General features: G+C 40.1%; 1 protein-coding gene across 3 annotated transcripts; it reads left to right on the forward strand.

The window, feature by feature from the left end:
• Nucleotides 1-291: 291 nt before the first annotated feature.
• Tmem207 (transmembrane protein 207) lies at nucleotides 292-27718 on the forward strand. 3 transcript variants are annotated; one of them, NM_001432562.1, is given in 6 exon segments: nucleotides 292-483; nucleotides 2318-2355; nucleotides 8408-8610; nucleotides 9253-9297; nucleotides 10314-10456; nucleotides 19407-20650. In NM_001432562.1, coding segments are annotated over 4 exon segments (447 nt in total). In that variant the 5' UTR covers nucleotides 292-483; nucleotides 2318-2355; nucleotides 8408-8482; the 3' UTR covers nucleotides 19538-20650.

Below are 27718 nucleotides of genomic sequence, written 5' to 3' on the forward strand. Positions count from 1 at the left end.
GGAAAGAAGGGCAAAGATGCTCTGCAAGGCGTCGACAATTGAAGTCATATTTACAGGTCCAAGATGTTATTTCAACAATAAATAAAGAAGAAGAAAGAAAGAAAACATGTTCCCTGGAATGAAGTCCGCACTTGAATACTGAAAGTCATTCAAACAGCCGGCTGGCTTTGCAGGTCAGCCTTTAAAAGCCTTGACAAACAGTCCCTGGGTGCTGACCTTCAACTCCTTGAGCTCCTAGTCCCTGTGAGCGTGTAGCTTACATTCCGTCCCCGGGTGCCCTTTATTGGTCACATACTCCATCATTAATGCACGCTGCAGCAGGACGCATAGCACAGAGCAGCTAACGCATTCTGAGGAAGCTAATCAGAGTGGGTGAGCTACGGATCTGGGTGCATCATTCTCTTTAGTATGTCAAGATCCAGTCCTTTCCGTGTCGCTTCCAAAATCCCAACAATGGGATACCTGTGTTTGCCACTATTCCAGGTAATAATTGATACTTCTGGTAGTTTTGGGGGGTCTCTATGGGGTTGAGACACTGAGAATTTGTCCTTTGCGTGATTTTACTGCTGCGTGTAATTTCTTCCAGGTGCCACCAGCACCCAATGCTTTATATTAGTTATTGTTCCGAGAATGAAACCCAGCAAATTCGTGACCTCAAGTCTCATTCCTTTGTTCCTATCTGCACGGCTGCTGAAAGACCTGACGGAATTGTACGCTGTGCTTTACTTTCTTATACTTTGGGCTGTTTTCAAACTCAGAAATGCTATGGACACAGAAATGCTATAGCTGTACTAACTTAGAAAATGTCTGCCAATCTCTGCAGCTCACTCGATCCTGACAGACTTTCAGCTCCTCCTGCAGCAGACAGAGCCAACTTTTAGTTTTATGTGGCTAGTCTGTAGCAGAATCTTTTTGGAACCAATACCGACATCCTTGTGTTTCTGTTACTTGAATGCAAGGCATCTGAAAGGTTGAAGAGCACAACATATTAAGACCTTCTTTCTCTGTTTCATAACTACCTGGGAGCCTGGCAGCTAATGCATTGGCCCTTTGGTGGTATTAACGAGGTACCACGCACTCCTTACTAGGGTACAATGGAAAGAGAAGACTAGGTAGTGACTTGAAAGGAAAAGGCTGGCTTAATTTGTTTTATCTGTTAAGCTAGATCCCAAATGGTTTACATCTAATCATAAACAAAGTTTCTTTATAGACAGAATTTGAATGCTCATTTTGCTCCCGGTTAGTATGCAAATCTCTTTGCAGCATTCTAGCAAAAGAGAATACAACTCATTTTCTGTACTTATAAATTGTTCATTATCATGCTCTCTGATGGCCAATCCATCGCTCCATATGGCATAAACACTAGGTGCTAAAAAAGGCACATTTGAGATCAAAGGGAAATCACATATTAAATACAAAAAACACCCCAAGCCTGTCACTTGAAATTTTGTAACAATTTATTTGTACTCATCTTTACATGTGATAGTCTAGGAAAGTTAAAGCTTCAACTGACCTAACCAGCCCCTCAGTGCTACAAGTAAATGATGTTTGAAAAGTCTTCTCATTGTACAAAGCACTGTCCATTGAGAGTCAACGTAGCATACAAACACAGTCTCTAAAAAGAAACATCTCTTTTCTTGAGACTGTGGGTGGAAAATGTAGCCTCTACCTTTCAGCACCTAGAACTAAGATAATTTTGTTAGATTGCTGAAGATTTTGGACCTCTCAAAGGTTATTTCTTTTCTTCTTTGTGAAATAAAAGGATATATTTCATTTTCTCCCCATACAGGAATATCATGTGACCATACATTTACTTCAGTAATTAAAAGCACTCCCTTTGTATGTGTATTTAACTATTATTAAAAGCCTTCAGGATTGACTTCTGTTTCTGTTGACTGGGGAATGTTTTCCCTTAACATGAAAATAATACCCAAATAATAACCATCCTGCCTCTCACTGAAATTCAAAACAAAGAAATTCAAGGGTCCCAGTGGCTCTCTAGATCAAGCAAAATCTACAGAGAAAACAATACACCGTTCAAATCTGTGTTCTGTAGCATGGACAGGAACGTCAGTAGGTTTCCTGCTCCTGCTGAATTTAAGAATCTACCCAGAGACTATTTCTTTTTCAATTAAAACTCTGTGTACCAACAATAAACTTTGCTGCAAAGCTTTTAATTTGAGAGAGAGAGAGAGAGAGAGAGAGAGAGAGAGAGAGAGAGAGAGAAGTAAAATCACATTGTCTCCAGGCACTGCTTTCATTAAAGGATTAAATTAATGCAAGCCTTGAATTTTATTGTTCTAAATATGTGTTTCAGCTAGCGCTCTCGAATCTATCCTGTGAAGACAATGAAATGTAAGTAGATACCAAAATATTGTTTTTATTTAGCTTTTGTAATATTCAAAGAATCAGCACACTCAAGTCACTTAAAAGCCCTAAAGAGAATCATGTTAAAAAAAAAATTCCCCGCTTTCTAAAAACAAAAAACAAAACAAAACAAAAAAAAACAAGAACAGCAACAACAACAACAAAACAGGAAATGCAATTGTCATTGTGATCGCTGTTGAGTAAATAAAGAAGAAACTCATGGATCTCCAGCCTTTCGGTTTTCTTGGGTTCTCCTCCTGTAAGGTTTCCAGGTTTTCAGCACAGAAAAGAACTGTGATGTCCTCTTCCTTTGCCCCCAAGTTGGTAAGTATGGTGATTTCAAGGACCAGTTTCAAAGCAGTCCATTTTCAAATCTAACTAAATGAGCCCACATTTTATCCTGCGTTGTGTGTGCGTTTCAAAGGGCATCGGATGCGAATTGTGTGAATAATTGATTCATTTCGCTGCTTTTTGAGACCTAATGGTTCTCAGAATGCTATTCCGAAGATGAGGAGGTGCCATTGATAAGACTGATGATGATGAATGGGAACTGTAATGCTGTGCGACTGAGCGCAAGTGTCAGGAAAGCACTTCTGCCAAGCGCTGCACTCTGGGTGGAGCACTCTGCCAGCCAGCTGTTTCCAGTTACCACTGCCTCATACTCTCACAGCCCCATCTTTGGGCAGGGGTTCTGAAGCAGGAGACAGGCCAAGAGGGAGCTGTCCTCAGCCGTGGAATCATTCAGTTTCAAATCCTCTTGTTCACAGTGTGCGTGGCTCTTTGAGCTGGTGCGTGCCCCTTCATTGCTGCTTCTTTGCATTAATGTTTGGCTTTGCTATTCAGCTATCTCTGCTGCGCCATGACTGAGCAATTCTTCATAGTGTTTACTTGACTCTGGACTTGAAGGCTGCCCACATCTAGTCTCCTTGTTTTCTGCCTTTGACAGCCTTAATTGCTGACCCTAGTATCCAATCATTACAACCAGGAAGGACGGTACCGGGAAGCTATAAGCTGCATTAGAGCTCTGGGGCTGCAGCTTTCCCTTGATATTGACAGGACTCTGAAGAAGAGGGAGATAATCAGTCCATAGCATGGTTTTAGCTGATGGGTAGGTGTGAGCTTTCGTTGTGAGCCGTTTTACATCTCTGCATCTGTTATACTTAGCTTCATTTATTTTCTGTTGAGTAAAGATAAAAAAAAAAAAAACTGCCTCAGCTGACATTCAAAATAGCAGGGAAGAAATGTAGAAAAGACAAAAGAGTGACTGATATTCCAGGGAAATATCATAAAAAAGTACATCCACTGAAGCTAGACACAATACTGTACACAAGACGGTGTTAGCTGGATGAGTCTGCAATAAAAGACGTGCTATTTTAGGAGAGAACACAAGTCCCACATCTCAACAAGATTCTCCTTTTTCACCTGCATTCCTATGACCATTGTTTTGCCTGCCTGACCAAAAGGAAGGAATCAATTACCAGTTACACAGTGAACGAGCAACACAAACCCACTAGAGAAAAAGAATCACAGAATGGTTAGCTCTAAATAGTGTTTAGGAATGAAAAAAAAAACATAAGAAAAAAATGGCCCAAAGTTCATGGTCAAAACAAAGACAGAGACATGCATTTTGATAACAGAGAATATTGGAGAGGCAATAACTAGAAGGGGCAGGCTCACTCTGATGGAGGCCTGGCTACATTAAACACATTCTGAATACCTAGCAGTCATTTTTTTTTTTTAGTATATCAACTATGGCCGAAGACATTCACAAACAGTTTATACCCATTATAAAACGATCTATTATCACTTTCTCTTAAATTTGCTTTTAACCACTGGATATTTGCAATTTGGTTTGAATTACTCTTTTTGTATTTCTAGCTGCATTTATAACGTAATATTTAATGTAAATAACACATTGTTCTGCTTTACATACAATCCAAATTTTATAATTGAGTGTATGAAATAAAACATGTTACACACCCTTTCATTTTAATTAGTTATATTTTTAATCTACTCTTCTCCCTATACATAACTGATTACACCATCCAGGAATACATGGTAATTAACAAAATATGAATATGATATATAAATATAAATGACTTTGTAAATTAATTGCCAGAATAGGTTTCCTAATGAGATGTCAACAATCTGTTTTGGCTCAGTGAGTTGAACATTTTGTTTAATATTAGGGAAAGGTCAAGGTGTGATGGTACATGCTATAACCTGAGAACTCTGAGGGAAGGCTGAGGCATCAAGATCTCAAGTCAATGCTAGTTCGGGTTACATAACCAGTCCATGGCTCTCCTGGAGGCGTAAGACCTTGCCATAGAAGGTAAGGACGTAACACAGGAAAGCAACTAACAGACAAAACTTAGACTTGCACCCAGAACTGAGAATTCAGTGTTCAGTATTTTTACAAAAAAGGGGAATATTCACATGTAACTTTTAATTCAAAATTTTGTGTACTTGGTGAAATAACTGAGGGATAAGCAGTCTGTGCTTTTTGTAGATACCACGCAATTTCCAGTCAAGTTTTAGACGACATGATTCGCTCTGCTCCCACTTCCAAACTATTATAGCTGAACTGCACGGCGGCTCATGCTGAGAAATTATTGTTCAAAAGAACATAGCCCGTGGAATTTGTTATTCATTTATTCTAAGACTATTATGAAGACGTTGTTTCTCTTGTTAGCGGAACTCCGGCTTCTATAACAAGGAGTGGTTGGACAATTGGTAAGCGATGCTCCTTCCTCTGTTCCTCTCCGCAGGACTTTCTCCTGTTCTGTTAACTGCAGGAACCATAAGCCAGAGATGGAGATCAGCCCCACTGCTGATCCTGGGTGTTGACTCCATAGGGAGATAGAGAGTCTGCAACGCCCAGTTGCAGTATCACAGGGCGCTAAGGAAAAGAGTGTATTGCTAGTTCATTTCTATTTACGTTCTTGTGTCTTCCCCTCAAAAAGATGTGCCACCCAGGTCATTTCGCCTGTGACTGAGTTTTCTCAATTTTACAGGAGAAGCAGAGTAATGTGCTCCCTCCTTATGTCACTGATGTTTGAAAGTAAAATATTTCACATGCAGCTATGCACCTGGTCCAGAACAGTTTCTGCTGTGGGAAACACTGGATGATGGAAACAGAGGAGAGCCCAGCAGCTCTCCAGGTTCCTTCCTGAAGTCACCACATGAACAAATTTGTGACTTCGGTCCATAGATTTACAGCACAAGGGGGAGCAGTAAGGATCTGTCTAGCCATCTGTGCAAGGAGGAATCGTTCCACAACATCCAAATGAAAAAGAGTCTAGGGGCTTCTGTATACAGTGTTTTTCCTTTGACGTCTACTTGTAGAGACCTCTAATATCAAGTGTTTCCTTAAATCTTAAAAACTCCTGACTTGTATTTTTCTCTACAGTTTTCCTTTTCAGTTGAAAATTTTAAGTTAAAAATTTAATTACTTTATTCACTTTACATCCCAATCTCAGCCTCTCTTCCTCCTATTCTCCCCTTTCATATGGTCCCCTCTCCCATCCTACCTCCCCTTTTCCTCTAAGAAGGGGGAGGTCCCCTCTGGGTGCCAACCCACCCAGGCACATAGAATCACTGCAGAACTATGCACTCCCTCTCCCACTGAGACCCAACAAGGCAGCCCAGATAGGGGAACAGGATCCATAGGCAGGCAACAGAGTCATGGACAGCCCCTGCTCCCATTGTTGGGGCGTCCACATGAACAATAAGCTGCACACCTACTACATATGTGAGAGAGGCCTAGGTGATTGATTCCTTTAACATTCATACATGCATATAATGTTCGAACCCAACCTACCCATCCCATCCTTTGCCCACCTTTACTCTCCTAACTTCTCACACTTCTCTTCCGCATCTGTGGTTTCTCTGACTCTTCATAGCCAGTGAGTTGAGTTAGAGCTGCCTGTATCTGGGTGGGTGTGGAGCTTTATTTCCTGGAGAGTGAACTGCCTCTTAGAGCTTGTATGGCTCAGGAAAAGTAGCTCTTTCTCTCCAGAGGAAGAAATCAAAAGTGAACAACCGTCAGGAGCTCCTCACGTGGTGTGGAATGGCATGAGCTCATCCCCTAGCCATGCCAGGAATTTGCCTGTTTGTGATATTTTCCAGGTTTTGTACATGTGGTCCCAGCCATTGTGAGTTCATGTGTCCAACAGCCACTTCTATCAAATACTTTTATTATAGATGGTCATTCCTTTTGGCTCTTACAACCTTTTTGTTGTGGTGGATGATTCGTTGGTTGGTTTGGCTTTCGTTTTTTGTTTGTTTTTTTTTTTCAAGACAGAATTTCTCTGTGTAGCCCTGGCTGTTTTCTGGAACTCATTGTGTGGATCAAGCTGACCTTCAACTCAAAGATCCTTCTGCCTCAACCTCCCAAGTGCTGGGACTAGAGGTATGCTCTACCACTGGTCTTGCACACTTTCTGCTTGCCCCCAAATTCTATGATGATCTCTGAGCCTTGGAGACACCAGTATGATACAGCTAACCCATTTAAACTTGCACACTGTACTCTCTTTCTTTTGTAACTTGACTGGTCTGCTGGTTTAGGACCAATATCAGCATACTAGGCAGAATATTATTCAATGATAACTTTTTAAAAAGAATACAACCTTTCTCTACTTTGAAAGTATTATATTTAAAATTGGAGCCATTATAATATTGTTAGAGTTTATTTTAGAACTCAAAAGTTATTTTTGAAAAACACAATTTGAGTAAGACTTGGAGTCCAGGAAGAAGAAAGGATGTCCCTGCAGCCAGAAGACCAATCTTCTTTCCTTCTGAATAGCTCTGTAGGTCTTCCTGAATTCTTCAAGTGTGGGAACTGATGTCCATCATACTCTGAATCTCAGGTGTGCATGATCAGAACGAAATACATGGCCCCTCCTTGCCAGCCATTGTGAAAATACACTATAACTTCATTTCTCCAGTGAAGTTTCCCAAGCTTTTATTCTTCAGAACCTCCACAAGGGGGTGCAATGGGCTCAGAAGGAGGAAATGAAATGAGGTTGGATAGGTGTTAACCCTGAAATCTATGTTAAGTGGCTCAACGGTATTAAATAACAAACAAATCAAGGTACTCAATATTTATGGTTGACTTTGCACTCTATAGACCACCTTAAATGAAAAAGGATACGGCAGAGATTTCTGTTTGAGGAAGAAACACTCCATTTCCCAGCCAGGAGCTCAGAGGTCAAGGATCTAAAACAAGAGTTCATGGTTTGCTCATAGTTTGAGTAGCATACCATGTTTTTTAGATTGTTGCATTTTAATACTTTAGAGTTTCATGATATAGATACAGATATAGATATAGATATAGATATATAGATATAGATGTGACTTCAAAAGTCAAATATGTGTGTGTATATAGATATACAAAACTTCAAACTATAAAAATATTACAGTATCTCAGATGAGTCTCTACCAGAAAAATTACTATTTGTCAAATGGTTCCAACGCTTTACCCGATGGTCTTTATAGTCACGTTCTGTGCTCAGCTGGTAGCACATTTACGGCACAGGCATTAGCACTTGGGCTCAGTCCTGAACTGGTAAAGATGACATCATGTCCCCTTATAAGATCTGTGATTGATTATTTTCAAGCTTCTTCTCCGATGTTAACTTTTCTTAGAATCCGTTTTAGAAGTGACATTCAAGCGTCCAGTTTCCTCTTAGCCACTTGTGTTTATGAACATTGTTAGCCTCTGTAGGTACCCCCAAATAAAAACATACCCCAAATCCAAATCTCAAAAAATAAAAAAAAAATAAGCCAGATTCTGAGATAGTAAATGATTTTTGTCTTCTGTGTTTGGCATAAAACAAAGAAAACCAAATACAAACAAGCATCAAACAAAAAACATGATATGTCATATATGATTTCTGACTATTGTCCTGGAACACCTAGTGCACTACCTTAGGAAGAGTGCTGGGGGCGATGTATTATGAATGCTTTCAAGCTACATCATGTTCAGCATGACTTTAACATTGCCTGAAGGGCAGCATGACTATGAATATCTTCTTTTCAGAAGTCAACCAGGCTCTAGTGACCAGTATCATTGTGCACTCCCAGGATCAGCGTCAGCACAGTGAGTTCTGAAGAAATGCTCTCTACATTCAGCGTGCTATGCCTCCCAGCACAGACAAGGGCAAATGACAAGCACATTCTTCACCAAAATACCACAAAACAGTCTCTAGGCCACATCCTGAAATTCTTCTCTACTTGGACCAGGTCTGCACAGTTTAAACCACTCTCAGCAACAAAGTCTTTCATATTTTTACTAGAATAGTCCATTCATTCCCCCACTTAAATAATTCCACTGCTTTCCAAATCCAAAATCCCAAAATCCACATTCTTCCAAACAAAAGCATGGTCAGGTCTATCACAGCAATATCCTAGTCCCTGGTATCAACTCTTGAGTTGAATACCACATGCATGTTCACATCCTAGGAGCTATTTCCACTGATTATAAACCCACCATAGAGAATTCGAATTATAAAGGGCTCTATCTGAACAGCTGAAAATACAGAATAAGCGTGGTAGAATGACAATCACCTAATGCATCTAGCATTTTGTCCTTAAAATGTTCCAAGCTAATTTTTCCATGGTTCAGATCATCTACTTTTTAGAATCAAAGCTATCACAATGAGGTATTTTATTTACACATCTAGTGCAAATCTACTTGTGTACTGAGTGTCTTGAGTGATGTAGAGATAGGGTAAATATTCCTTAGTATATTGGGAACTAATCTGTAGGAAAGTGAGCAGGTAGGTATTCGGGAAAAATAGATATGTTGAGTATAAAGTTTAAAGCCCAAGGAATAGTGTTCTTTTGTCTCAAATTAGAGACTCACTGCTCTTTCTATATTACTAGGTGTGTAAATTATGATGAACAATATCCTGATGGCTGGTCTATCTGGTAAGGTTCTCTGAAAACTTTTATAAAACGTGGCTGTGTGTGCACACTTCTCCTCTTAGGTAATTCAAGACAGTCAAGTCCATCAGATGCAGTCTCATTACAGACATTTGCTCCCTCTGCCTCTGACATTTTTCCTATTTCTTTCCTCCCATGAGCATCCCTGAGCTTTGGGGACACGGGTAGAACACACCTCCCAACTCAGATCCGCACACTCTGCGGTCTCTTTCTTCACAAGTTGGCGAGTGATTGGTTTAAGACGAACGTCAGTGTCCTGAGGATAAACACGGCTGAGGGAAAACTGGGCAACTATGAGTCAACGTCCAGAGAATATCAGTTTCAGGCCAGTGTTTGCTAAATGCCTCCTATGATAAAGTATCCATGGTTCTCAAGACTCAGAGTTAATTCTATAGCTAGAGTTTGTTAATGATAAAATAATTATTCCTTCTTGAAAACTTTCCAAGAGATCCTTTCTACCTCTGGTTGTAAAAGCCAAATGTGTCTTTAATGAGATGTTCCTACAGAACATTTAAAACAGTTCTTCTAATACCCTAAATCAAAACTTGCATAATTTTCCAAACTCAACATTAATTCTGTGAATAAAACACTCAATTCCTCAAGGGCAGAGATCCTGTCCTCTCTGTCTTGAATCCTTAATCCCGATATGTCAAACATGTACATTTGTTTAAATACTAATGGATCAAATGAATAGGATGTTGAGTAAAAGAAGAAGGAAAAGAAAGGGGAAAGAAGGAAGGGGAAAAGGAAAGAGTGACTTCACTTTTTAGATAAACCCTCTAGTTTCAAGGAACGCATTATTGCCACCAGCTCTCAGCACCAGCCCTCCCTGAGGATATTGGCAATGGAGAGTGATAACAGATTCCTCCAAGAACTTGACATTCACCTTTGCACTCGTTAGCCTACGCATAGCTGAGGCCCTGTGTACTTCCCAGACAGTGCCAGACACTCACACTTCTACATGCTCCGCCTCACTTCTCCTCTGTTATGTTTGGTGCCAGGCTCCTCCTGCTGACTGTCGTAGTGGTTCTCCTTTGTGGAGTAGTGCTTTTCTGTCTGCAGTGCTGGCTGAAAAGCTGTGGAACTGATCGCCCCAGACGCACCATGGCTGTTTTTGCTGTTGGAGACTTGGATCCCGTTTATGGTGAGTTGCTGATATCCTTCTGGGTTCCCCTGTGAAATCGTGAAAAACTATCGTTCCAAGGAAGATTTACACACTTAGAAAATACATAACTATTGGGAGAGCCAAAGGTATGTATTAAAGAGGGATCAAGCCCAAAAAGAGAAGAGACAGCAGAGAACATGTGCCTCACAGACTCACCGCAGAGAATGGCGAAAGAACCTAAGCAGCTTGTTCAGTCAACAAACGAATCAAAATGTGCGAAGATAAACACCCCAAACGAGCGGGAGCACTTAGAGTTCAGAAGAGCGTCTCTTTGCTTTGATATCACTCCTTCCTACCCTGTAGTTAGAGTCTTAATTACTAAGCCCCTGCCAACTCATTTAACTCGTCTCAAGAAACACTGAACCATGTTCTCTGAAGTAACAGTTGCCAATGGAGAGTTTGAAACCATTAGGATTGGGCACAAGACAGTCAGCTCTAATGTACTTCTTTGCAAAACCTCTAAGGAGTCCTGATTATAACATCACCCATCCTATAGGTTCTATCCAAAATTATAGCCTGGTCATCATTTTCCAGTTTTCACACCGGGAAGGAAAGGGGGGAGAGAAGAGTTAGTTGTAGCAGGCAGTCTTATCTGTCAGCAGAATGAAAACACTTGACGGTTTCTTTGTGGCTAAAGTTGGTCATCATTTCTTCACCTGTAAGCATTGTCCTTTTATCTAGAGGTGGTTGAGATTTTTTCCCTTCCAAATTTTATGTTATCACACAGATGACCAAAGAGTTCTTGATAAAAATGATCTTGGCTACCTTTCAGAAACTTGGGCCAGTGTGGAGTTTTTGATATCTAAAACACAGAAGCAAACAAGTAAGTTGATGGAAAAGACAAAACCAAAAACCTAAGAGAGTTTAACTTTCAAATGTAGTATTAAGGGCCTGTGGGGTGTTCAGCCACAAAAGGGACATATAGTCCACCATCACCACCCTTCACAATGCTCAGGGAATATTGCAGAGAGAGGGCCAAAAGATTGTAAGAGCCAGAGGCCAGGGAGAACTGGCATAAAACAGTGTCTTTTAGAGGTGACAGGATTCTGGACTCAGCAATCCAGGTCAGCTGTGGCTCCCTGCACATGATCAAGCCATTCCAGCATGGAGAGGGGAGAGGTAGGCAGGATCCCATTCCTAGATGAGGGGCTATTAACAATTAATGTCTTCTCTGGGATGGTAGATAAATTTTTCTTAAAGTTACGGCTCCTGGTAGATCAACCATGCTTCAATAGATGGTCTCTATCCATGAGTCAGAAATGAGACTCAGGGGTATATTAACAATGAACAAGAAGGACAGGAATTTCGGAGTATGTAGGAAGGTGGGGGTGGACCTGGGAATGGTGGGAGGTGGGGGTGGATCTGGGAATGGTGGGAGGTGGGGGTGGACTTGTGAATGGTGGGAGGTGGGGGTGAACCTGGAAATGGTGGTGAGCTTGTAGTATACCTGGGAATGGTGGGAGGTGGGGGTGGACCTGGGAATGGTGGGAGGTGGGAATGGACCTGGAAGTAGGTTTTAGAAGGAGTTGAAGTAATTAGGATTATTTACCCAGGAATGAAATTATCAAAGGACTAGCAAAAATATATTCAAAAGAAAAATATTTAGTGATTCTTATTTTCTATACGTTTCCCAGCCTGAAGTCATTACTTAAACAAGGATAAGCCACTATCAATTTCAGAAATTGTTGTTTGGGAAGGATAATTAAATTCTACAATAACAAATAGATCTTTCTCCTAAAATAAAAATTACTTTTCATGTAGTATCAAGAGAATTATGGTCACTAAACCTAACTAAATGTTTGTCAAAGGGATATTCATGGAAATATTGACCTCCTTTTCTTCATTAAATACTTATTTAAAAATGTGATTTTCTTTCTTCCAAGTAAACTTTTATTTCTAAAGGAGAGCACATAGCCTTATTTCTTGGCCCTTCTCACTCTGAGGAAAACTCTTCCATTAGGCATCCTTAAATATTAGAAAGTCGCTTGCTATATTTTAAATATTTTACTTCTGGACTTTGTGTTACAGTCTGTTAAAGGCTGGTGTTTTAGCAACGGTTGTGTGATATTTTTCTGCTTGCTGCATGGTGGTTCACATACCTGATATTAAACTTGCCTGACTGGGGACGGGGGAAGCACATTACAGCTCACACATTAACACATTGCCTCAAAAACATGCATAGATGGCCCTGAGACTGGGGCCTTAAAATCACAGCCTCTGATTAGGCTGAAGTCATATAACATAAATAGATAAATAAATAAATAAATAAATAAATAAGCAAGAGATTGTCTTTAAAAAAGGTAATGTTTATTTCAAATCTACCAAGTCCTAAGCAATAATTTCAGACCTTTCAGACTTAATCTCCATTTCATAAATGTGAACTTCAGAAAGTACTCATCAGTTCTCTAGGGGCTTCTCTCTCTCTCTCTCTCTCTCTCTCTCTCTCTCTCTCTCTCTCTCTCTCTCTCGCCCCTAGTTAATATATTAGTAGACCTTTGCTATGAACTGGGGGGAGGTAGCTTTTAAAGTCAGGTGTGACTGCTCCTATCCTAGCCCCCTTATCCCACAATACAAAGATTCAGATATTAACAGGGCTACCCCCTGAGAGTAGAGACCGCATTCTGTGATCTGAATTCCTGCCATTTTCCATCCTTTCTCCCAAGCCTAGTGTTAAAAGTTCTGGTTCTTACTTTTAAAGACGTATTTAGCCCCCCTTACAGTAGCTCTTCTATTTCTCCGCATCTTGGAGGACAGAAGCGTAATTGCTTCTTCTCACTTCTCATCTGTGTTTCTCTTGCCAATTCAAAGTGGGCAGAAGGCAGCCCCACCTTCTTCGGCTCCTCCCTCAGCCTGTCTCTACACTTTTAGAGTAAACTTGCTCATCTTGCTGAGAAGGCAATCTTTAATGCGAATGTTGACCTAGAGGCATGCCTCTTGCTATTCTTATTTCTCTTTGCTAGGATAGAATACAGGAGAGCAATTTAGACAGTGGTAAAGTCTATCATCCCAGGGATCGTTAGCTAATAATTTCAGGAAGTAAATTCCAGAGATTATCTTGAGGCAATTCGCAGCCTAGACCCACGCTGTATTTATATACAAGATGAGAATTTTGTTATATATTCACATTCTGGACATACCCGTTTCCTTTTTAAGTATTTACTATCCCAGGAAGTGAGAGCCCTCCCTGATCTCGTAGTTCTTGCAAAACACAGTAAGGACAAAACCAACTCTATCTACCTCCACATCTGCTACAGAGGATGTGCTCACAGAAAGACTGATGTGTAAGTTTTATACACATCCTCTATTAAGAAAAAAGGGAAATAAATAGATAAAAGATGGCTTGAGTGACATTGATGAGCTACTAACTCATCAGAGTAGGGTTTCTGACTTTCTTCCACTCTGACACACAGAGGATGTTCCCCTAGCCCAGGACACAAGATGCAGAAAGTAGGTCACCGGAAACATCTTAATGGATGCAGTGCATTTGACGTATTAACCCTCAGTTACTCCTGGACCTTTATTTTACTTCTTCAAAAGTTATTTCACGTTAATACCACCACTCATTGCATATATTAATTGGAATTGCTCTGTTATTCTGACATAAGGGTCAAAGATTCGACACTCAGGATCTCACAGACATTGCCCTCAAAAACGAAAAGCCAAGAGGAAAATTTTAACTGATGATTAAAGGCTAAAACTGTTTGAACTTTGCTATTGCTAAAATATATAAAATGGGCAATTTCATATATATATATAGAATTTCCTGCCATTATTTCACTGCTTGGGTTGCCAAATTATTAGATTAGGAAGACGGAAGGGGAAAAAAAGTAAGCACGGGGCTCTACATCCTTTTAAAATATGTAAAGGAAGGTGTTCTCAGCGGAATCCATAGCAATGTCTGATGAGATGTTACTCAGAGAAGGTCCCTGGGGTCTCAGTCAAACACACAAGGTCCATGGAAAATCTCCTGGTCCAGCGATGGCACCTTTTCATATTACTCTGCTGACTCAGTGCTCACATAAGTGGATCCCACTTCTGTCCTAGGACCTTGGCACTTGCATGAGATATTCTAGCGTCAGACACCTCCCTGTGTGGTCACTGGATCCAGTGCAGGAGACCTTGACATTAAATGCACTCAGCCTTCCCTGTTGTGGACACCATGCTTGCTGCATGAAGTTCATTATTCACAGGAACAGAAGAAATAATCTGTTATATCCTGCCATGAGCCATGTGGTGTATCCACTGAGTTCATCTTAACAAGTCCAACTAGTTAGTACTTCGGTGCATGGAAATCTTTGGAGTTACAGCTTTTAGAGATCCAGTTCAATTAAAAATAGGTTAAGCAGCGTGGATCTTAATGCAGTCTGACTGGTATTCCTCTGAAGGGAGACTACTTCAGAGACAGGGACAGGAACAGAACGGAGGGAAGATGCTGTGAAGACAAGAGGGGAAGATGGCCATCTGCAAGCTGAGGAGGGCGGTCTCAGGAGACAGGAGCCCTGCTGACTCCTGAATATCTCCTCCGGAATCAGGAGGAAAGAATTCTGCTGATACAGCCACCCAGCTTGTGGTTATGTTTCTGTGGCAGCCCTAGCAAACTCATTCCGAATCTCAGCAGGGGAAGGGTTGCCTGAGAATAGAAGGATTCAAGAAGGTCTGCAGTTAAGGAAGCAGAAGATAAGGAACTGGAATCTGAGTTTGGTATTGGAGGTGCGAGAAGACTCAGGGTCATCGGTTCATTTCATAGAGACTTTAAACTGCCCTTTTCTGCTCTGCTGTGTGCACCCCTCCTGTTCCAGGATCCAGCCAGACTCTCATAAGCAGTTTTCCTTTCTTGGTCATCCTCATCCCTACACTGCACCGCCTCCCTGTCCTGCTCTGAGTCACGTCTCTGCTTTAGGTCTTCCAGAGTGTGATGGGCTGTGAGCCAGCTTCTCCTTTGCTCTTGCCTTTTTCTCTCAGGCTTTAATCCTAGAGCTATGGAGCTGTTTTTCTTTTTCCCCTACCACTTGAATGAGGAGTAAAATGACACCTTATTTGAACTCCTTGTCAGCTTCAGAATGTTACCTGTTATTTTAATCATGTTTTGGGAGCTTGTCTCTAGTTGATAATCCAAGAGAAAGGAGAGAAGATTTGCAACTGTTTCCTTCTCCACATTCCCTTTCCCTTCCTCACTTCCCAGCACATGTGGAGAATAAGAACATACAGTGAGACAGTTCTTAAAGGAATCCATGCAAGTTTTAACTAATTTCAGAGCAAGGATCCCATCTATTATGGTTAGAAAATTCCGTACTGTAGAGTGGGGACCATCAAATAGTGAAAGAGTCATTGCAGTGATTTCAAAATTATATATGTGTATATATATATATATATATATGTGTGTGTGTGTGTGTGTGTGTGTGTGTGTGTGTGTGTGCATGTGAATTTTAGTTTGTGTTTTAGTTTATATTTGAAAAGTAATGCCAAGTGACTTTTACAATGAATTAACACCAAAAATAATTCACTAAAAATAAGAGTAAAATTGTGACCTAATGGAAGGTAACATTGTAGAGCTGAAAGGCTGACTAGAAGCCCATTTTAATAAGGAAGTAAGCATTTAATGTTATAATGGGAAATGAATTGGAGGGTTGAGAGATAAGTGGAAAACAGATAAGGCTGGGGGTAGGTAAGTGCCTAACATTCATTAGAAGAGACAGGAGGAGACAACCGCACCTCTGTTTGTCCACACGTTAATGAACACTACTAGTTTACCATGAAGTCTGCGTAGCATCCCTGGTAAAGACCTCTGACTCTGCTTCCTCTGGGGATGCTCACTCTGCCTTAGCCCCTCAGGGCTGATGGCCCTGGTACCCGGCCTTCCAGCTATGCAGTTTCTCTAACCCCATCCTTTTCTGCAATGTCACAGATGGTTGTTTTTATTTTTCCTCTTTCAGAAGGAAAAAAGAAGTGCTGGCTTTCCCAGCAGTGATTAAATGTGAGTGTCCTCACTTGGGAAGAGCATGAAGGACTCCAGAGACCTGGACGGGTAGCAAGCCTTCCTATAGTCAATTCTTCCTCCCTGTGGGTGGCTCAGCCTTCTATTACTACAGGATCTGTTAGAGCTTCTCTGTATGGTTTATAAACCACATGTAAATATCCGATGGCATGTTAGGAAGGGAATACAGCATGCTTCCTTCACACATTTCTGCTAATGCCAGATGAGTCAGTGTTTCTTAGGTGTGCAGACCACTCCCATTTGCTCTCACAGAGGGCTCTCTGAGAAACAATTGCTACCATTCTCAACACTCTGAAGATGCAGAAACAGAGACATTTGAAGAGGAAGCCTTCCAGTTAGTGTACCATAGAACTACGACTCACATCCAGACTTTCTAGCCTCTCGTCTACATGAAGAGAGAGCAAGAAAGCAGGGAAAGATGACCAAACATGGTGATCCTAGCTATAGTCACAGCACTCAGGAGACATGAGCAGGAAGGCTGTATGTTTCCAGCATGGCCTGGCCAACATAATAAGTTCAAAGCCAGGTGGAGCTTTCCTCCTTCCGCATTTCCCAGTGCTCCAATGAAGGGAAAAAGGAAAAAGTGAAATGTATGCTAAAGTAAGTCAAATCTTTTGCAATTATTATCAATCACATATGAAATCTGTACTCTAATTATAATACTTCATTGATGAACGTGTAACAGAATTGAATAATAAATGTGTCCTTCCACCAACAGTTTTCTGGCAAAGCTATAGAGTTTCTGCAATAAGTTTAAACTGAATTAGGTTGCTAAAAGGCTGACAAAATGACTTGGTTGGGTAACGGCCATTGCTAAAGCCTGAGGACTCGAATTCAATCCCTGGGGATTCACATGGCAGGAGGGAAAGAAGCGGTTTCTGCAAATTGTCCTCTAACCTCCATACATGCCTTATAAACAAACACACACACAAACAAATACATAAATCCCCCATTCCAGCCGCTTCTAACTCCGTGAATTTGTTTTTACACATACTGTTTCAAAGTTCTCTAAGACTATTGGTTTAATTAGCTTATCAATAAAACACCTATGGTTTTCAAAACGACCATTAAAAACAACACGGAACTTTGGAGTATAGAGATTCCATTTTCTCACCACAGGGACAAATTGTCAGGATCACATCACCATCACCCAGATCACAATATTGATGTCAGCAGGATAAATCAATTAAAAGTAGCATAAATACTATGTGTCAAGCACTGGCCAAATGTTCCCCAGCTGCAGGCTGTTACTGATAAATTTGCACTCACTTCAGCAGCAGTCTACCAGGAAAAGACCTCGCACTCATGCATATGTTCTGCATGGAGGTAATTATTGAGGTGAGGAGATCAGCTTTAACTCCATTTGATAGCATACACCATCTGAGGTAATCTCAGTCCAAGCTTCTGCACTTTGAAAGGTTTACTATATTTTTACTTAGTGATTTGAGTTATATCTAAAGATGATGATGATGTAAATCATTATATGAACATTAAAGTTGCTTTGATTAAAAAAAAATGGTGTTACAGATTTAACTTGCTACATGCTCCTAACATGGCACTCTATTTGACGCTACAGAAGAGCAATGATCCTTTGCTGTGTCTGGGCTTATTTTAAACACTATACATGCATGCTTTACCTTTATTTTTACTTTAGAAAAAAGAAACTTTTTCTAAGTTTCTTCCTTCAGACAATGTTTCTGTTTCAGAGATATACACCATTCTTATTCTTTTGCCCAAAAAGAGAAAAAAAGTGAGCCAAGTAAATGTAATATAATGTCAGCATGGAGTTGGATTAATTAATTAAAAATCTATTCTAAGAAAAACACTGGAGCAAGAAGTGACACATATTTAATACATTTCATAATCCATACAGAGTATTTTTTGGTAGTATGCATAGAGATTCCGGCAGTGAGCTAATGTCTAGCACTCTGAATTCTATTGGTAACTATGGTCATCTTTGTCATCTTCCGGATGCTACCAGGTCTGAGGCCTTCAAGGAAGATGAGTGAACCTCTCCTAGAAGAGGACAGGGAGAAACAATTTTGACTTTGTAGCCTGTAGAGTTTCCAGGGGGAGTAATGACCTTGCCATTATAATTCAAAAGCAGATATAATCAATATGTAAATATGTGGGCATGCTTGTGTTTCCTTTAAAGTTAATATATAAAAATGTCAATGAAATTCAGAGTTAGACAAATACCCAGGATAAAAAGAATAAGTATGCAAAAAGAGAGGGCTATAAAATATTACGATTGATTTTTTTTTCCAGTGACTCAAAAATAGTCCTTCAAGGAAATACTGATTTCTGAAAGAGCCACTGGAAAAGAACTCAAGGTCTCTCAAGGTTACGACTTTGGAAAAGAAATGCTTTTTTAATGGCTGTATTATATATAATCTAGTTGTAAGAACATCTATTCAAAAGTTTTTCTTAAACTTAGAGTGTCTTGTCTTTATTATGTGTGCATTTTAAGTGAAAACTTGTCCCAGCTTCTGTCAACCTGCTTACTACTTACTACTGGACTATTGGTATTCATGGCATTTTGAAAACATAAACAAGACATGGGGGACTTTAATAGTAGACTAATGTTTCTAGTAACACTTGGGTTTCCTATGACAAGACCTTCAGCAAGACAGTACTAGTCTTTAGAGGAATTATATTCGTGGTCCCTATCACAGAACATTTCTTTCTGGTTCCACTTGCTCCAATGTAAATGTATCCAGGCGGATTAATCAGTAATGGTGTGGGCTGATCATTCTGGGAAATTTGTTCCTTACAGTGACTCAGCTATCACTGTGGCGAACAACATGGCTGTAAATTTTTTTTTCAAGGGCACAAATAAATCTCTCTTGCTCCAGTGATCCGAGAAAGGACAGATTTCATCTCCTCCACACACTGCCTGTCACCTGAGAGATGACACTCTCCCTTTTTTCCCAGGTGCAGAAATGGCTGGAAGTCCAACAGCTGGAATCTGCCTTCCTACTCAGAACACCGAGCTGTGTCCTGCTCCGAGTTTGGGTGCATTAGGTCCTCCACCTCCATATGAAGAAATTCTAAAAACAAATTGATTTTACCCAGAATCAGTAGCTAGATTGGTATACACAGTCAATTTTAGGCACAATTCTTTGGCTTAGTTGAAATTCCTGGTGACCTGCTATTGAGGACGAACACATGTGAGCAGACAGAAGAGTGGAGTGGATGGCAGGAAGAAATACTGGCTCCTGTGATGTTTTAACAGAGAGTGATCAGACTCTGCAGCATTGCTCTATTACACTTTTAGACCAGAAAACACTGGCATTGCAGTTTTTAAGGAGGCAGAAATAGGTGCTAGGAGTCACTTACATTAATTTGGCCTCCTACTGTCTTCCACATTATATTACTTGATGTCCTGATATCTCCATCTTCATCCAGCCTCTACTAGAGAGTCAGTATAAAAAGAATAATTTAACGATGGCTCAAGCACAGAGTGGATACAGGGAGAATATTTGAGTTGAAGCTGAAATGAGAGAAAAGGAAGAAAAACCAGTTTGAGAGTGGTGGACGAAAATAAATGAAAGGGGAAAGATCACAAGGCTCAATACAAGAAGCTTCATTCCCCAACTGGAGCAGAGAGAAAGTAGAAGATTGTCAAGACATCAACTGTAGGTAATGATACTGTGGAGAGGAAAGGGGGGAAGGGTCCTGTTGTCCTTGCTGAATGTGATCTCTAGAGCTTAGTCTTTTCCGGTTCCCTTGGAATTTGCATTTATTGCAAAAACATAAGAAGAAATTCTGTTTTAGGTGCTGCTTTAGTTAGGGTTTTACTGCTGTGACCACACACCATGACAGGGCAAGTCTTATAAAGGACAACATTTAATTTGGACTGGCTTACAGGTTCAGAGGTTCAGTCCATTATCATCAAGGCAACATGACAGGCCTGGTGCAGGAGATGTTGAGAGCTCTACATCTTCATCTGAAGGCTACTAACAGAATACTGACTTCCAGGCAGCTAGGATGAGGTTCTTAAAGTCCACATCCACAGTAACACACCTACTCCAACAGGACCACACCTTCTAATAGTGCCACTCCCTGGGCTGAGCATAGACAAACTATAACAGATGCCTTTTTCAGCTTGAAGACTCTAATAGGAAAAGTAGCAATGAGAGATTTCCAAGCATTCTTTCGCATGGGCAGAGGCAGTGAAAAGAAAAAAGAAAGAGAAAGAAAGAGAGAGAGAAAGAAAGAAAAAAAAGAAAGAAAGGAAGGAAGGAAGGAAGGAAGGAAGAAAGAAAGAAAGAAAGAAAGAAAGAAAGAAAGAAAGAAAGAAAGAAAGGAAGAAAGTCCATGCCAGATTCTACACTAGCTAGTGAGTTTGTTTCATAAAATCATTGGCATATCCACTTGATTGTCAATTTAACTTGGCTAAATCTAACTCCAGTCTTTTCTCAGTTGCCTTACCAAAGTATTTCCAAACTTCCTACATCTCAGTCAAGGCCTTGTGCCTTCTGTTTTTATTACTTCATATAACCTTGTCGTCTGAAAAGGTTTCTGTTCCTATTTTCAGAATTCCCAGACTCGGAAGGTTTCCTGTTAGCACATCTCTGTCAGTTCTTGCTGGGGTCCAGTGATAGAGCCAAACTGCTCCACAAGGCTTACCTTAGACCTCAGGTATTATATTGACAACACAGAAGCCAGGAAAATCTTTCAAAGATGGAGAAACACACTTCCTGTTCCCACACATGTACAGGGCCTCATAGTAGAACCCCCTTCACCTGAAGTGATGCTCTTCACCTGACGAGCCTACATAGATGTATCATAGCCCGTCAATGCTGTATTGTACATTCTATGGGTTTGATGGATTTGTTCTGGCATCAAACGCTACCATCAGGAAACCTTACAAACTCACTTCCATGAGAACCCTCATTCTCTCCTTACCCAGGTTTCTTCCTCCACTCCAGTTCCTGGCCACCAGTGATTTTTTTAATGTATCTCCTGCTTTACTTTTTCAGTGAATCATTTATTTGAAACCATCCAGCTGTAGGTTTTTAAACTTGCCTCCTTGGAATTTTTAAAATGTTCATATGTTTCTTCTGTGTCTTTCGTGCCTTGAGGCTCATTGCCTCAGTAGTATGCCAGTGTCTGGGAGTGCAATTGTTTTAAGTATGCATTCATGGTCTTCACATCATGTCCTGATACAAAGAGGTTTTTTGCAATGTTAGCAATCGGATTCTCTCCTGATACCCCAGCTCAGTGAAAGATAGGACAAAGTACTTGAGATCTTTGAGTCCAAGCACCATGAAATTTGGCCCTATCTTGCTTTTCCTTCCTTTGGATGTTCACAGTTCAGAAGGTTATGGTGTATTAATCTATTTCTTTGTGATTTTATTCCAGAGGTTCTCAACCTGAGGTCACATAAGACAATTGGAAAACAAAGATATTTACATTACAGTTCATAACTGTCACAAAATTGCAGTTATGAAGTAGCAGCAAAAATAATTTTATGGTTGGGGGTTACCATAACATGGAGAAAATTCTATTAAAGGGTCCCAGCATTAAAAAGGTCAAGAGCCACTACTTTGATCTCTAATGCTTTGCTCGACCATCTCAATATACCAAAATGTCTGCAACCTCATACTGTCTCTTGTCTTTAAAATACGTCACCCTCTCAATAGGACCCATTTTAATTACTTTTAAGTGCAGCCACATTCTTCCTAACCAAACACCACCTCTTTATCCCAGATATGTTTTAGATTTTAATAGCATTTAAATCATAGTGCACAACAGTGGACAGATACGTGTCTTTTGTTCTGTTGCTAGAGTGGCAATTCTTCATGGAGAGATCATAATTCACTGATTTGTACTGCATGTTGAAAGCAGCTTATTGGGAACTTAGTATGTATTTTAACAAAATTCATCATTTCTGTTTCCTGTGTCTAGAAATTCTCAGAAATAAATGCACAGGCATGTGATAGGACAAGATCTTGTGTGTGTACGCATGGGTAGAAATCAGGGTTTGCTAAGCCAGTGTCATAAATTACTAACAAAAGGAGTCTAGAGGAAACTATCAATATGCTATGATCTGCCTCTTGGACCTGGAGAACTTCACACTGTATGAACCCCTTGTGTTTGTACCATCAGATTTTATGATCCATGTAATCTTTTGACCTGCCTACTCCTAACGTCAAGCTATACATGGTAGAGTAGATATGCCCTGCTTTCAGAAATCCACTATGATTTCTGTAAGGTGTAAAATAATGCACTTAAGCATTTAAGTCAACAGAAAAATTTAACAATAGCAAAAAGATGACAGGTGGGGGTCAGCCACAGGATGGTGGTCCCTGAAAACAAGAATGAGGACTGCAGAATCGTCCTCAGAGCTGACTGTGCCTTCCACATTGTTTCACCTCCTCAGTACCGTCAGAGAAGAAACTGAGAGTGGGTGAGCGAGCTCTCTACTGAAACCATGCGGAAGCACCAGGGCGGGAGTGTGGAGCTCATCCACATATTATAATTAATACAATTAAGGGTTGCAACATTGCAGCCAAGCAGAGCAGAGTTACTGCAACGAGAACACACACAGCAGCAGCACACAACAGGGGCCTTGGGGGCATGATAGGGAGAGAAATTGATTGCAAAGTTCTCCGTATACAGCTGATTGAAAAAAAATGGAAATAAGAAACAAAGTATAAAATTATTAAAACCACAAAATCCAGAAGATGAATTAACTAAGAAATGATTAATCTGGGGTTAATATAAATGATACTGTTTTAAAATGATTGCCTATAGATAAATAACTGACACTGTTTAGATCAGTTATAATCGTTAGTGTTTTAAAGGGTGTTATAGGTTGCCAAGTGAGGACAGGAAATTCAGGTCGAGTAAAGTGGCCGACTATAGCATCAGACCTAATCCTGGATCTCAGATGAGAGACAGAACAAGAATGCTGAAGGAAACCAACCAAGCACACCCATCATCTGTAAGGCCACGGGTGTCTGCAGCAAAACACTGGGAACTGTAAAGTGTGGTTTCCTGAAATGGTCCTCCAGTGTAACGGTGTGTGGGATAACACGCAACAGAGAGTTCGGGTAGGTTTTAATTTCCAGCCTATAGTGTTATTTGGCTTAAACGTATGTGCTGATTTACTTAGACGTGCAATTAAGCAACTCAGTGCCATGATGGTGATAATTCTCATGTGCAAGCCCACAGCGGAGGTCAGGATACAAGGAAACACAGAAATGTTATGGGAGCACTCAAGGTGGGAATACAGGCGATTTCAACCTTCACACATGCATCAGGACTAAGGGTTTGGTTATCTGGATAATTACTTATTCCCTTGAAAATCTTAAGCAGATATGATCGTATATGCCTGTAAGTCGGACACTGGGCAATTGAGACAGGACTTCCAACTGAAGTTCTGAGGCCAGCCTGGGCTACATACTGAATCTCTGTCTAAAGGAAAATGAAAAAGGACAAAAGAGGAGGAGAGAAAGGAGGAAAAAAAAGCTCCATGTTCTTTTTTAAGTCTGTGGAGAGACGGGCATGCCACCAACTCTGGTATGATTACTATACATTATGTATGGGCTAAAATACTCTGTACCTTTTTAATGTGTACAATGTGATGGATCAACTACAAATAAATACCAATTGATTACCCGTTAAACCAGAGAATGTGAGTAATAAATTCGCTTCAAGAAAATAACTTCAGGAAAGTAATTCTTATTTATATCTTATGTAATAGGGATCACACAAGACATTCCTTGTGATTCTCAGCCAGTGGTGTTAATCCACGCCTTGACCATAGTGGGGAAATCTAGAGATGGGGGATTAGGATTCAGCAGCTGGATTCGGTCTAAGAACGAACACCAGAGCTGAGGTAAATCTAAGCCAAATCTATTGCACACGTGTGCCAATCAAGTTTAGTCAACAGGCACACTAGGTATAGAGTCGGTTGTCCTGGTATTCTCCTGACCAGACATAGTTCGGGAGGACGTGTCGGACTAGGCACATGCAGGTGGGTTGAGGTGGTAGAAAAAAAGGTTATTTTCCTAGAAGTTTTATTTTTGTTTTCTTTTTTGTTTTGTTTTGTTTTGTATTTTTGTTTTGTTTTGTTTCATTGAAGCTCTCTGAACAAATTCTAGAGGGCACTCTCATTTGATGTATGAGAGACCGAATGTCTGCTGTGTTTAGCCTCAATTTTTCTCCAATTAGATTGGCAGCGAATGTTACTACTTGTGATTATTCAGAATAATGAGATTTGAAGAAACTTGCCACTTTGAACAACACGTGGTTAATGGAAATTATTCTAACTTCCAGGTGGCTCTTCTATATGATCCATAGAAAAGCAGTGTCGATTAAAATAATATCGATTAGATCCCATGCTTATCGTAACACTTGAAATAGGCATTCAAAACGAAAAGCCCATTGCTTTTCTGTTGTCTTTAGAATCTGTTCCTATATTTTGATTGCTTGATGCCTACTTACATTTTCTATTTCATCTGTGTGACTCTGACTTTAATTTGAATGGAATTGTATTTTTCGCTTTCCCCCCCTATGTTTAGGAATGGTTTAGTTTTTCTCTGGTTAAAGGGTTGAGCTCATTCCCTAAGCCTCCACCAGGGGGCGAAAACCTGTGCATGCAGTCAGCAGTCAATTAGCTGGATTTAACTTATAGGTTAAGTTTGAAGTTAGGTTATTATTTCTACTCATTCTACTGAGATACCAAACTCTTAACAAGTCTGAGCAAAGTAAATCAACAATGATGTTAAGATTTGGAAGATGGAATAATGGAGCTCAGATTTAGTAAGAGGTATTTGATACATTAAGTAATACCAAAGTGAAAAGGAGCACGGGGTGATACTTGCCAGCAAAGAGAGTAGAGAATTCGAAATAGTCACACTCAGAGGACCAGACAGACGCGGAGTGTGCGCTCACAGCCTAGGCTAGCTAACCACTAGATATGTTGTCCCTGTGGCACAGTAACCACAGCATGAGGCTAGGCGTCTGTTCGTTTCCTCCTTTACTTGACCACTCACTCCCTTCATTTTCCATTTTGTAATTTCATATTTGTGTTATTTGTGTGAGGAGTGCAACTTTTTGTGAAAAGCAACCTTAAAATTCAATATTTTTCACGGAAATAAAATAGAGACCTGATCGGCCCGGATAGCATTTGTGTGGGCTGAGAAATGAAACTGGCCTCAAATATCACAATAAAGCAAAATGTGGAATCCTCTGGAATTGCATAAGAGCAAAGGAAACAATGAGAAAACGTGTTGCTGTGAGACCCTAGTCTGGGTAGAGATTTTGTTTTATAGATAGGAACAAAAAAAGGGGGGAGGAGAAAAGAAATAGAATGCATGTTGCAAGAGAAACTCTCACTTGGAAATTAATTTTGCTCTGTGGTTATATATAAAATAACTCCATAACTGGCATTTTAAAAATTTCCATGTTATGTCCTGGTAATATAATATCATTTTTAACAAGATTTAACTAACTGAAATTCTAAGAAAATGTAATAAAAATAGTTTCCCTTTACAAAATAGGTTGCTTTTATGGTAAACACAAGGTATTTATTTATTTGTGGATATGGAAAATAGATCTTTCCCTTACCTGTTAGGTCAGTGGACATGATGACTTATAACAGAACCACTGCCCATCAGTAAAGATATCAGATCTTGAGATATCAAAATGAAGAGTCACAATGCTCAGGATTATTGAAACCATCAATGTATGAAATCATCAATGTATGAAATCATCAATGTATGAAATCATAATGTATGAAATCATCAATGTATGAAATCATCAATGCACGTAGGCTGCTTGGTTTTTTGTTTAGTTTTGTTTTGTCTTATTGGTTTTTTTTTTTTTTCACGTTTGTTGGGAAGGTCTTACTCTGAAGATCTATTTAGAGACTATAAAAAGTAAAGTCATATACTTTTATCTTCTATCATAATTAATATCAATTTATAATCTTCCTCTGCTGAGTAGGAAAATAAGCGTCATATCCAGACAAATGTATGATGTTCAAAGTCTTACCTACTACTGACTGCCTTCTCCATTAAGGTCTGTTTTTGGTGCGTTCCCCTGAAAGATCTCGAGAAACAAATCTAAGACAGTTCAGTGTTTCATTTGAGATAAGTAATGGACAATTGTATTCTTACCTGGTACCTGTGAGCCGATTCTCATCTGTAATGGATAACAAAATACACTAGTGCCATATGAAGCAACCTCGATTAGGAGTGCGGTGCCAACCTCTCTAGCGCCAAAAGTAGGTATCACTAAAATGGTAGCTTGGTTGCCTTAGGGAGAATATGCAGGTGAAAGTAATACTTTCGTAATCTGCTAAAGGGAGGGGCAGCCATTCACAGACACGGTAGGTTAACAACAAATGATTGCTGATAAGGGTGAGTCTGGACACCGCGTGCGTGTGCAGACTTGAGTGCAGGTCTAAGTGTGTAAGACTTTCAGTTTGTTTGTTATGCTTGAAGACAGAAAGATAGATGAGAGAGGGGGGAGAGAGAGAGAGAGGGGAAGAGAAAGATATGCAAGAAAGCAAGCAAACAAAATCAGTAAGACAAAGATATCAAAGCAAAACAAAAGCACAATAAAAAACCAGCGTCCATTGTGTGTTGGTCAACAATGCCTGAGCATGGTGCCTGCTAGAGCATGGCTGTCTACCTGCAGTGTCACTCCATTGGTGAAAACCGAGTTCCTCTTTCACAGCCGTTTCTAATTGCAAATAACTGTGTTGTTAAGAGAGAGATTTTGGGACAACCACCTCTTTGCTGTGCTGGACTACTGACTGGTTTGACCCTGTCCAGGCCTTACACATGCTGCCACAGTTTCTGCGAGTTCGTGTGTGCATCAGTCCTGTGATGTCTGGAAGAAGCTGTTTTCTGCATAACCACCTCTGGTTCTTACAATCTTTCTGCATCCTCTTCTACGTAGATTCCTAGTTTTCCACAATGTTTTTTGTGACTAGTCTCATTAACTTCACTTTCCACTGTATTAAGTTGATTAACTATGTCTCGGTTCAATTAAATCAGAGATTGAAATTACAATGTATCATTTGTGTCCTATTGATTCCAAAGAATGGGCCATGTTAGATATTGGACTCTTCCATACAACGACAAGGGTACTTTTCAGATACTTAGATCAGAACAAACACTTGGGAAAAATAATGCATGCAAGGAAATGTTGAATGTTACCACTGTTAGCTGTGACAATGATGTTCTAGCCATGTTATTAACTCCTTTCAAGAAAGGGACATATTT

This window comes from Rattus norvegicus, chromosome 11, assembly GCF_021556685.1.
Source record: "Rattus norvegicus strain SHRSP/BbbUtx chromosome 11, alternate assembly SHRSP_T2T, whole genome shotgun sequence".
NCBI classification, from domain to species: domain Eukaryota; kingdom Metazoa; phylum Chordata; class Mammalia; order Rodentia; family Muridae; genus Rattus; species Rattus norvegicus.

Excerpts from the sequence above, each read along its gene's own strand:
- Tmem207 (XM_087575193.1), top strand. The coding sequence starts at position 8,483 with ATGCTCTCTACATTCAGCGTGCTATGCCTCCCAGCACAGACAAGGGCA. Across the intron at positions 8,611-9,252 it reads TTCTTCTCTACTTGGACCAG|GTGTGTAAATTATGATGAAC; the intron begins GTCTGCACAGTT and ends CTATATTACTAG. Across the intron at positions 9,298-10,313 it reads CCTGATGGCTGGTCTATCTG|GCTCCTCCTGCTGACTGTCG; the intron begins GTAAGGTTCTCT and ends GTTTGGTGCCAG.